The sequence below is a fragment of the Mustela lutreola genome, chromosome 8 (genome assembly GCF_030435805.1).
Source record: "Mustela lutreola isolate mMusLut2 chromosome 8, mMusLut2.pri, whole genome shotgun sequence".
Taxonomy (NCBI): Eukaryota; Metazoa; Chordata; class Mammalia; order Carnivora; family Mustelidae; genus Mustela; species Mustela lutreola.
The window spans coordinates 74,433,348-74,446,478 of NC_081297.1; the positions used below are offsets into that span (position 1 = coordinate 74,433,348).

General features: G+C 35.4%; 1 protein-coding gene across 2 annotated transcripts in view; it reads right to left on the reverse strand.

Moving 5' to 3' along the window:
* The window catches only part of C8H12orf40 (chromosome 8 C12orf40 homolog), a 97,543-nt gene that overhangs the window by 43,301 nt on the left and 41,111 nt on the right, over positions 1-13,131 (reverse strand). For both annotated transcript variants that reach the window (XM_059185647.1, XM_059185648.1), the window contains exons 4-6: positions 7,316-7,448; positions 6,826-6,859; positions 1,946-2,061 (exon numbers count right to left, since the gene is read on the reverse strand). In XM_059185647.1, the coding sequence (XP_059041630.1) occupies positions 1,946-2,061; positions 6,826-6,859; positions 7,316-7,448 (283 nt within the window). The remainder of the gene's footprint in view (positions 1-1,945; positions 2,062-6,825; positions 6,860-7,315; positions 7,449-13,131) is intronic.

The following is a 13,131-nucleotide window of genomic DNA, read 5'->3' on the forward strand; positions in this document are numbered from 1 at the left end:
ATTAATAGAACTGTAAAAAAAAAAATGCGAAAACAGAAAAGGAAAAGAGAAAACAAATTGAAATGTTACAATTCTCCAGGCAAGAGGCAGTAGTGGCTTAGACTGGGATGAAACCTATAGAGGTGAAAATGTGAGTAGGTAAATTTAAAGCTTATTAGAATACAGAATAGTCAAAACTTTGTTGGTGAAATGGATAGTGGGAGTTGAAGGAAAATAAGCAAATCAAGGACTTCTATTTTGATGCCAGTTGCTTTGTGAATAGTAGCATCATTTACTAAAATGAGGAAGACTGCGAGTGAATAGTAGTGACATATACTGAAACAGAGGAAGACTGGGATAGGATTACAGAGTCAAGGTTTCTCACCATGACTACTAGGAGTAATTCAAAATGGTTTTACAAGTTTAATGGATTTTAAAACCATGAACCAGGATCTATATACAACTAGAAAATAAAAGTGGTCACTTACCAACTACCATAAATAAGAAAAATTAATATGTTTAAATAAATGAGAAGTAGATATGCGCATTAGAAAATAATGACTTAAAACTATTTTAGTTAAATACTACATTTAACTTCTAATATTTGTTTCCTAGAAGTATTACTTAAGTTTGTCTACATTTCTAAAAAATATTTGTCTAGGGGCACCTGCGTGGCTCAGATGGTAAAGCAACAGCCTTTGGCTCAGGTCATGATCTTGGAGTCCCACATATGGTTCCTTGCTCAATTTCTTTATTTCCTTCAAAAATCTTTGCTTGGGATACCTAAGTGGCTCAGTAAGTGAAGCATCTGCCTTCAGCTCAGGTCATGATCCCAGGGTCCTCCATTGGAGACCTGCATCAAGCTCCTTGCTCCCATGGAATGGGAGAAGATATTTGCAAATGACAGTACAGACAAAAGGCTGATATCCAGGAGCTACAAAGAATTCCTCAAACTCAACGAACACACAAAACAGATAATCATGTCAAAAAATGGGCAGAAGACATGAACAGACACTTCTCCAATGAAGACATACAAATGGCTATCAGACATGAAAAAATGTTCATCATCACCAGCCATCAGGGAGATTCAAATCAAAACCACAGTGAGATATCACCTTACACCAGTTAGAATGGCCAAATTTAACAAGACAGGAAACAACGTGTATTGGAGAGGATGTGGAGAAAGGGGAACCCTCTTCCACTGTTGGTGGGAATGCAAGTTGGTGCAGCCTCTTTGGAGAACAGCGTGGAGATTCCTTAAGAAATTAAAAATCGAGCTTCCCTATGACACTGCAATTGCACTACTGGGTATTTACCCCAAAGATACAGATGTAGGGAAAAGAAGGGTACATCTGTAACCCAATGTTTATAGCAGCAATGGCCACGGTCGCCAAACTGTGGAAAGAACCAAGGTGCCCTTCAATGGACAAATGGATAAGGAAGATGTGGTCCCTATACACTATGGAGTATTATGCCTCCATCAGAAAGGATGAATACCCAACTACTGTATCAACATGGACAGGACTGGAAGAGATTATGCTGAGTGAAATAAGTCAAGCAGACAGAGTTAATTATCATATTGTTTCACTTATTTGTGGAGCATAAGAAATAACATGGAGGACATGGGGAGATGGAGAGGAGAAGGGAGTTGAGGGAAATTGGAGGGGGAGATGAACTATGAGAGACTATGGACTCTGAAAAACAATCTGAAGATTTTGAAGGGGTGGGGGGTGGGAAGTTGCGTGAGCCTGGTGGTGGGTATTATGGAGGGCACGTATTGCATGGAACACCGGGTGTGGTGCATAAACAATAAATTTTGGCACACTGAAAAGAAATTTAAAAAATTAAAAATTTAAAAAGAAAAAGCTCCTTGCTCAGCAGAGAGCCTACTTCTCCCTCTGCCTGCCACTCCCTCTCTCTCTCATTAATAAACGAATAAAAAAAATCTTCAAAAATCTTTGCTTACCTGTTTAATCTTCTGAATAATGACCCAAATTGTGCTATTTTATGTGGTGAACTAAGAGCATCTTGATTTTCACTTAATTTGGAAACCAAGGAATTAGAATAATTAACTTTACTGAGCTGAAAAGAGAAAGAAGAACGTGTCAGAATGGTAAATGTACACACATGTATACAATTTAAATTACTTACCATAAAATGTCATCTAAGTGGACACCTATATGCAAAAAAAAAAAAATGAATTCTCTAGTTTGAAAGAAACTGTGTCCTTAATGAAAAAAAAAAACATTGTGCCAACAGTGAAAGCAATACTAGTATTTAAATGATTGTCAATATAACAATTGATACGATGATGAGCTAACCATTTCCTAAGAGGTTAAAAATATAAATACTATTAATCATAATTAATATATTACAAATATAATTAAACAAAATTAAAATATTATAATTAATAAATATATGTAATATATTGATTATAATTAATGAATATATTCTAAATATATTCTAAATTATACATATATATGCATATATATAGGACACCAGAATCTCAAGCAAATTTTCTGAAAGAAAATTATTTTTCCCGAAAAAACAGCTGTATTTATCTCCATTTTCTCCATTTACTAAATAATTTTAGAATGCTCCTTTAATATTTCTTTTTTTTTTTTTTAAAGATTTTATTTATTTATTTGACAGAGAGAAATCACAAGTAGATGGAGAGGCAGGCAGAGAGAGAGAGGAAAGCAGGCTCTCTGCTGAGCAGAGAGCCCGATGCGGGACTCGATCCCAGGACTCTGAGATCATGACCTGAGCCGAAGGCAGCGGCTTAACCCACTGAGCCACCCAGGCGCCCCGATATTTCTGAATATCAATACCACTGAGTGCAAAATGGTGAACATATGGAGACTTGTAGAAAAGAGATGAGGTAATCCATTTGTTAATCTTTACTACATAAAGATATTATAGTGGCCTGACACTAATCTATCCAGCAATAATAATTTACATCTATAGCATATTATACTTATTAGCCATGAAGCACAGAAATGACAAGTCCAAAAACAATCTTTGAGACAAATTTGGATAAAAAGAAGACAAAAAGAGATACTGAGAGTCTTAGGAAATAAAAGGGGGAGTCCAAATTCAGGGAGAGCTAAACAAAAGTCTGGTAATACATCTCATATCTCAACCTCAGGAACAATGACCGAGGTGCAGAGCTGAAGTCATTCTATGAAGTGAGGGACATACAAACAAACCAAAAAAGGAAAGAATACTTTATGTAGGCTCAACACTACTTCTCTAGTGATCAGTGAGCCCCAGCCCATTTTTTCTTTTAACCTGTTGTTTCAACACATTTTCTTTTGTATTTTATAGTTTCATTTTAATTCTTACTTTTCTTGAAATCTCTCCAAATAAGCAATTAAACACTTTTCTAAAACTTAACAATTTGCCACCATACCTTGGACAGGAATATTAGCTTCTCTTTTTAATTTTCTCTTCTGTGTATTAAGTATAACATTATTGGGAATCCTCTGTGGCTCAGTTGGTTATGTGTTTGGCTCAGGTCATGATCCTGGAGTACTGGGATCCGTTCCCGCATTGGGCTCCCTGCTTAGCAGGGAGCCTGCTTCTCCCTCAGCCTAATGCTCCCCCAGCTTGTTCTCGCTCGCGCTCTCTAACAAAATAAATATAATCTTTTTTTTTTTTTTAAAGATTTTATTTATTTATTTGATAGAGATGACAAGTAGGCAGAGAGGCAGGCAAAGAGACAGGAGGAAGCAGGCTCTCCATGGAGCAGAGAGCCCGATGCAGGGCTCGATCCCAGGACCCTGGGATCCTGACCTGAGCCGAAGGCAGAGGCTTTAACTCACTGAGCCACCCAGGCACCCCCAAAATAAATATAATCTTTAAAAAATATAAATATTATTTACCCCTCTGAAGATAGTCACTAACCTGCAGCCTAAGTGTAGATTATTTAAGTAGAGATTACAGAGAGTTACATTCTCTATCCTATAAACTATCTACAATGCAAATTTTAGTCTTGTAAAATACAAACTGAATAAATGTTTTTCATTGCATCATTCCAAAGTTAATGGGTCCTTAAATTAATAAGGCTAACATCTATCACTGGAATATAATACTTTCTCTTCTCTGGAAAAGAGAAAACATACTTTAATACTTCCATAAAACTGAATCATATCATTAATATCACATATTATATACAATGTATCACATGTAACTGTAACTAATAAAATTTTAAACTTATAAATTATAAATTCATTTATAAATGACAAATATATAAATACGGCATAAAACCAATTCATGCTAAAAATGGGATAAATTCAAAACTGAATATTCCCATTAACAAGACATCAAATTTATATAATAACCATTTCCCCCACTACCATTATATATTAGCATAATAATCATAACTTATTATTTTTTAAACTCTATATAGTCTAATAAAATGACTACTTTTTATAGTTTATGGCAGATATAGTTCAGAATTTTAAAATCTGGATGTTTTTAGATTTCTAACTTTAGACAATACAGTGACTAAACAACATTTTTTTTTAAGATTTTATTTATTTATTTGACAGAGATCACAAGTAGGCAGAGAGGCAGGCAGAGAGAGAGAGGAGGAAGCAGGCTCCCCGCTGAGCAGAGAGCCCGATGTGGGACTCGATCCTCGGACCCCGATATCATGACCTGAGCCGAAGGCAGCGGCTTAACCCACTGAGCCACCCAGGCGCCCCCCTAAACAACATTTTAGCACTACACATCTCTATCTATATCAACACATTTGTATAGTTTTAATTCAAGTGCATATAACCAGTTGTCATCTGTCAAATCCTAAAAAGAACCAAACCATCACAACTCATTTTTTTAACAGACTACTACGACATCACTGAGATTATACACTGCAATTCACAGGGCCCTTCCATATCATAACTATCTGGCCACCATGACATCACCAACTAGTTATTTACTGTGATTACAATTATCAACTATTATATAAACACACTAAAATATTTTCAATTTCACTATCAGTCATTTTATCTTATTTTATTTTTTAAATATTTTAAAATAATTTAAAATAATTTAAAATTAATTATTTATTTGACAGAGATCGAAAAGATGATGATTTCAAAGATTTTTAAAGAAGATTCCAGTTTTTGGATTCATTATCTTCTACAGAAGAGACAATTAAATTTTGACCAAAGAGGAATTATTATATTTAGCTGATATCCTAATTTGGCTCTATTTACAGCAATTCACAACTAATATTTTTTAAGTCCACAAGACCAGAATAAAAGAGCGTATCATAAAAATACAATGATATAAAATGCTAAGACTAGTGATTCAAATGTACCTGCTCATTCTGCTTTTTCCAACATGCAACTTTCTGAGGACTAGGTGCTATTCTGAGAATGAAATTTTGTTTTGTAATATTCCTATTAGAAGATAATTCTGCTGAAAAAGATGGTTGAGCAAAAATACAATTTTCTATTCTGTTGAACTGCAGTTTAAACATTCTATATGAGTTCATAACTTATGGCAACTATAGAGAAAGAAGATACAACCATTTAATCTGATAAAATATATAAAATTGAGTAAAGGAAAGTAAAAATAGTGAAAAAAGGTCACAGATTGCAGAAAACGTTCCAAGGAAAAGCAAGTCATGAGTAATTCACAGGACTTATTAAGTCAAGAGAGGTTATCAACTAAACTTATACTGAAGAGTTCCTTTCCACCTGCCTTTTCATTTATGGTCCCCTCAATCTCTAACCTTCACACCATGTCTCCAAATGATGAGAAATCTGAGCTTCACTGACCCACAATTCAGCTAAAAAGATTTCCAAGAGATTTTAGTATCATTATCATTCTCTGATACAGTTTAATTTTGACAATTCAAAGAAAAGAAATTATAAATAATGTAGCTCTGGACCTGAGGCACTTGGGTGGCACAGTCAGTTAAGCATCTGCCTCTTGGTTTTGGCTCAAGTCATGATCTCAGTGTTGTGAGACTGAGCCCCATACTGGGCTCCACACTCAACAGAGAGCCTGCTTAAGTTTCCCTCTCCCTCTGTCCCACTCAGCCCCCTGTGCATGCTCTCTCTCTTTCTCTCTCTAAAATAAATAAATCTTTAAAAATATATACATAATAATATATCATTGGATCTTAAAATTTTATGGTTTTATCACAATCTACATATTTTCTAATTTATTAAAATTTTATTTACTAAAAAGATTATCTGCAGTACACTGAAAGAAAAATAATCTTGGGATCAGTATAATTGTTGAAAATCACAATTTAGGGATGCCTGGGTGGCTCAGTTGATAAAGCAGCTGCCTTTGGCTCAAGTCATGATCCCAGGGTCCTGGGATCAAGTCCCACATCGGGATCCTTGCTCGGCAGGGAGCCTGCTCCTCCCTCTGCCTCTGCCTGCCTCTCTGTCTGCCTGTGCTCGCTCGCTCTCTCTCCCTCGGTCTCTGACAAATAAATAAATAAAATCTTTAAAAAAAAAAAAAAAGAAAATCACAATTTAATATAAAATAAATGGTCACTATGCTAGAAGAGATGAATTTATCAATGATCAGATGAACCCAAAGCAGGAATCCCCAAACAAATTAACTTTTGCAGCTCATCAGTATCAAAAGTTATGTACACATAGACCTAATCTACATTACCAGAACTCCAAAGTGTTTCTCATAAGCAAACAGTTAAAATATACTTAAGGTATAAGTTCCATACATTAAAACCTTTAAAAATAATTTTAAAGACTATAAAAAAATTTTAAAGAATATTTTCCCCTGATATTCAAAAAATTTCTATCATTTAGTAGTATGCCACAATCATTAAAGTAACTTAAAAATTTTTTTAAGTCTCACCTGAACTGGGGCAAATTCTTTCTTGCTGTCTAGTCTTAACAGTATATAAAAATGAAAAGAAAATTTTAAGGTTAAAAAAATCTGGCAATAAATTTGACTATTTTTTCATGTATATATTTAAAACTCATACTGTTCTACAGAAATACACAAAAACATACAGAACTCTAAATCATTTTAGAGTTTTATTTAAAGTTTATTTAGAGTTTAGAGTTTCATTTAGAGTTTCATTTATTTAGAGTTTTATTTATTAAAATTGTATTATTACTAGAGAAACACAGTGAGGATAAGGAAAGCCAAACTATGCATAAAAACATTTACTATGGACATTAGCTTATCTGATAAAGGTCTTAATAGTTTAATAATACTGTTAACAGCCAAACAAAAACAAGAGCTAGAAGAAAAGTCCTTTGTACAGTTTCTAATGAATATAACAGTACTGATGATGACCTGTTTAAATACCTAAATAATATACAATCTTGATAAAACCTACCTGTTGTTTATATCATCAATGCAGAGGTTAGATGGTATACAGTGAGGTGACATTGGAAGTTCCAAATTATGCTTTCTTAGAGGCATTTTTATGTCTCTATGCATATTCACATGTATTGGTTTTCTCACAGTTTCTATAATGAAAAAAATTACAATTAAAAATAATAAAATCTTTAAAAGAAATGTTTGATATATAATGTCCATTAAATAAGTGTATATCTTAGAAACTTCCTAAAACTACCTATATTCTATAGATGCTAGAAGTCATTACAGTACTAAAAACTATCACAAATCATTCAAATCATCTCTTTTTCATTATCTTACATAGTCCTCATGAAAGGTGCTATACTCATTCAGTTCTATTTTTTTTCTTCCTCTAAGATTTCCTTGATCCCCAGACTATACCAGATGCTATGTTATACATGCCCACAGCACTAGGTATGTTCTCTATTACAGCACTTACCATGGTTTATTTTACCTGATTAATTCTCTCTCTCTCTTACTAGATTTTCAAACTTTATGAAAAGAGAAGCCTTTTCTCTCCTTATACAAGGTATCACTATTTGGTCTGCTCAGTACTTTTTAACTACTCTCCTTTTCTGGGTAATGCTTTTTCACAAATACCAACTACATAGGGGTGGTGGTGGTGGGTGTGTGTGTGTGTGTGTGTGTGTACGTGCACGCACGCTTTTTAAAAAAGTATTTATTTGAGAGAGAGCAGGAGGGAGAGGGAGAGAGAATCTGAAGCAGACTTTGAGATGACCACAGAGCCCAAGGTAGAGCTTGATCCCATGATCCCAAGATCATGATCTGAGCCAAAACCAAGAGCTGGATGCTCAACCAGCCTGAGCCACCAAAGCGCTTCAACTATACGGTTCTAATAGAGAACTTCCTATCTTCTGATAAAACTGTGTCACTAGAAAAAATAATCAACTTAAGAGCAGTCATCTGACTCCAGGTTAATCAATAATAGGATCATATCTCTGTGGTTATAAATAATTATTCCAATGCTAGGAACTGGCACCAGTAGGACAGGGTAAAATGCTTCCAGTAAAAAAAACTCAGAACCAAAGAAACAACTTTCAGTGTTTCCCTTGTGGCAAAACAGAAGAGATAAGCAATATTAGTATTTTAAGGTCACATTTCAAGTCTGAATGAAAAAATACAATCTGAGAGAATAAAGTTAATATCTAAAGTGAGAAAAAAATTTTGGTGGTATTCAAGTCCCCAATTCAAGCAGTCTCTGAGGCCCAGCTGCACCACTGCCCTTCCTTTAGCTTAGTCCATTCAGGCTGTTCTAACACAATACCTTAGACTTCGTACTTATGAACAGAAATTTGTCTGTAAGCCAGGCAGTGTCCAAGATCAAAGTGCTCTCAGATTCAGGGTCTGGTGAGAGCCTGAGTCCTGGCTTATAGAGAGCTGTCTTCTCCCTATGTCCTCACACAGTGAAAGGAGCAAAGAGAGCTCTCTGGGGTCTCTTTATAAAAGCACTAATTCCACTCATGAGGGGTCCCCCATCATGACCACCTCCTATAGGTCCCACCTCCTAATACCATCTACTAATAAACTTATGCTTTTGTAGGGAAGATAAAATATCTTTTTCCTCTACCTTTCTAATTCTCAGCTAGGGACTCTATAACAAAAGGCAGATCAATTTTAAATGAAACCCTTTATAAGGAAATGGAGACCCAAAGAAGTTAAACCTGAGCATTTTTTTTAATTTTTTCAATTTATTTATTTTCAGAAAAACAGTATTATTTTTTCACCACACCCAGTGCTCCATGCAATCCGTGCCCTCTATAATACCCACCACCTGGTACCCCAACCTCCCACACCCCCGCCACTTCAAACCCCTCAGATTGTTTTTCAGAGTCCACAGTCTCTCATGATTCACCTCCCCTTCCAATTTACCCCAACTCTCTTCTAACACCCCTTGTCCTCCATGATATTTGTTATGTTCCACAAATAAGTGAAACCATATGATAATTGACTCTCTCTGCTTGACTTATTTCACTCAGCATCATCTCTTCCAGTCCTGTCCATGTTGCTACAAAAGTTGGGTATTCATCCTTTCTGATGGAGGCATAATACTCCACATTGTATATGGACCACATCTTCCTTATCCATTCATCCGTTGAAGGGCATCTTGGTTCTTTCCACAGTTAGGCGACTGTGGCCATTGCTGCTATAAACACTGGGGTACAGATGGCCCTTATTTTCACGACATCTGTATCTTTGGGGTAAATACCCAGGAGTGCAATTGCAGAGTCATAGGGAAGTTCTATTTTTAATTTCTTGAGGAATCTCCACGCTGTTCTCCAAAGAGGCTGCACCAACTTGCATTCCCACCAACAGTGGAAGAGGGTTCCCCTTTCTCCACATCCTCTCCAACACATGTTGTTTCCTGTTTTGTTAATTTTGGCCATTCTAACTGGTATAAGGTGATATCTCAATGTGGTTTTAATTTGAATCTCCCTGAGGGCTAATGATGATGAACATTTTTTCATGTGTCTGATAGCCATTTGTAGGTCTTGATTGGGGAAGTGTCTGTTCATATCTTCTGCCCATTTTTTGATATGTTTGCCTATTTCATGTGTGTTGAGTTTGAGGAGTTCGTTATAGATCCTGGATATCAACCTTTTGTCTGTACTGTCATTTGCAAATATCTTCTCCCATTCTGTGGGTTGCCTCTTTGTTTTGTTGACTGTTCCCTTTGCTGTGCAGAAGCTTTTGATTTTGATGAAGTCTCAAAAGTTTATTTGCGCTTTTGTTTCCTTTGCCTTTGGAGATATATCTTGAAAGAAGTTGCTGTGGCTGATATCAAAGAGATTACTGCCTATGTTCTCCTCTAGGATTCTGATGGATTCCTGTCTCACGTTGAGGTCTTTTATCCATTTTAAGTTGATCTTTGTGTACGGTGTAAGAGAATGGTCGAGTTTCATTCTTCTACATATAGCTGTCCAGTTTTCCCAGCACCATTTATTGAAGAGACTGTCTTTTTTCCACTGTATATTTTATCCTGTTTTGTCGAAGATTAATTGACCATAGAGTTGAGGGTCCATATCTGGGCTCTCTACTCTGTTCCACTGGTCTATGCGTCTGTTTTTATGCCAGTACCATGCTGTCTTGGTGGTCACAGCTTTGTACTAAAGCTTGAAATCAGGTAACGTGATGCCCCCAGCTTTATTTTTGTTTTTCAACATTTCCTTAGCGATTCGGGGTCTCCTCTGATTCCAAGACAAGGATGCCCACTTTCACCACTCTTGTTCAACATAGTATTAGAAGTCCTAGCAACAGCAATCAGACAACAAAGAGAAATAAAAAGTATCCAAATTGGTAATGAAGAAGTCAAACTCTCTCTCTTCGCAGATGACATGGCTCTTTATATGGAAAACCCAAAAGATTCCACCCCCAAACTACTAGAACTCATACAGCAATTCAGCAACATGGCAGGATACAAAGTCAATGTGCAGAAATCAGTGGCTTTCTTATACACTAACAATGAAAATACAGAAAGGGAAATTAGAAAATCGATTCCATTTACTATAGCACCAAGAACCATAAGATACCTGGGAATAAACCTAACCAAAGAGGTAAAGGATCTGTACTCGGGGAACTACAGAACACTCATGAAAGAAATTGAAGAAGACACAAAAAGATGGAAGACCATTCCATGCTCTTGGATCGGAAGAATAAACACTGTTAAAACCTGAGCATTTTTATGCTAGATTCGATGGAAAATGAAAAGTAGTGAGAAAACGTGATCAAACAAAAAGGAGTGTTAAACTAAGTGTAGCCAACTGGAGGAAACAGCAAGGCATATTTGTTTAGATTCTTCTCAGTGTCCCTGTGTCTTAGAGATAAAGATGTTCCTTTCCTCCAGGTATAAGGAGGACACTTCTCACATGAGGATCTTTCCTGCACATACTGCTTCTCAAATTCCTTCTGCTTAAAATCTTTAGTATGCCAACATACCTTATTTTTGGGACAGTGTGTCCTGACCCCATAATTTTCTATTCTATTCCCAACATCCAGTACACTACTTGGAAGTACTCAATAATGGAGGTACTCAATAAATATGCCAAATGTATAAATAAAAAGAAAGTGAGGAAGAAAGGAAATACATAAATGTAAATGCCATCACTGGACTGTCTCATGAAAAAAAGTGAAACTGGTCCCCTATCCTACAACATACACAAACTTCACCTCAAAATGGATTAAAGAGTTGAATGTAAGACTGAAAACCACAAAACTAGAAGAAAACACAGGGGTAAGTTCCTTGACATCAGTCTAGACAATGACTTTTTGGATTTGACACCAAAAGCAAAGGCAACAAAAGCAAAAACAAACATGTGGAACTACATCAAACTAAAAATCTTCTATACAGCAAAGAAAATCATTACCAAAATGAAAAGACAAACTATGGAATGGGAGAAAATATTTGCAAAACATGTATCTGATAAGCATTCAAACTCCAAAGTATATAATGAACTCATACAACTCTTAGCTAAAAATAATCTAATTTTGTAAATAGGCATAGAAATGAACAGATATTTTTCTAAAGAAGACAAACAAATGGTCAACAGACACATGAAAAGGTGCTCATCACCAATCTTCAGGGATATACAAATCAAAATCACAATGAGATATTTATTACCTCACACCTGTTAGAATGACTATCAATAAAAAGGCAAGAGATACAAGTGTTAGAAAGGATGTGGAAAAAGGGAACCCTTGTGCACAGCTTATAGGAATGCCAGTGGGTGGAGCAACTATGGAGAACATAATATATATTCCTCAAAAAATTATAAGTAAAACTACATGATTCGGCAATCCCACTTCTAATTTCCAATTCTAATTCCCACTTCTACATATCCAAAGGAAATGAAGACAGAATCAGAGGGGATTTCTGTACTTCTATGTCCCATGTTTACAGCAGCATCATTCACAATGGGCAAGATATAAGATATGCAAACAACCTCATGTCTGTCAATGGGTGATAGGATAAAGAACATGTGAGATATATATATATATATATATATATATATGATGAAATATTCTTCATCCATGAACATTAAGGAAATCCTGCCATTTATGACAGCTTGGATGGACCTTAAAGGCATTATGTTAACTGAATTAAGCTAGAGAAAAACAAATAGAGCATGGTATCACTTACACATGGAATCTAAAAAAGAACTCAAACTCACAGAAACAGGGAGTAGAAAAGTGGTTGCAGGGCCTTGGGACTAGGGAGTAAGGGAAATACAGGTTGGTAACAGGTCAAACTTTAGCTCTGATAAATAAAATATGAGGATTTAATGTAAAACGTCATGACTGTGGCTAACATTGCATTACGTAAGTGAAGAAAAAGAAGATAAATACATCAAACAGATTTACAACAAAACTTTTATTCTTAAAGTCCTTATATAACATATTTACATCTAAACTATAACTAAATTTGCTTATGTAAAGGCCGTCTGCATTAAGGAATAAAAATGGCAGAGAAAGGAAAAGAGGAGATACTAACAGTACTTATGATCAATTTCTATCCCTCCTTTCAGAACTGCCTAATTTCTTAACCTCTCACTTTAGTACTTATTTTAAAAATTAAATATCAGACACAAGTTCCCTTGAGAAAAAAAAAACTCTGACTAAACTTTCTATTCACTTGAAGGCTCAAAGTACAGTCAAAAATGAACTTTATTTTTGAAGTATTAGACTACTATAGTCAACATTCCAAGAATGCCTAAGAAATTATTCAAGTTGTGATACAGGAAAATAATCACGGAGGCAAAAATCGTTTTCAAACAAATT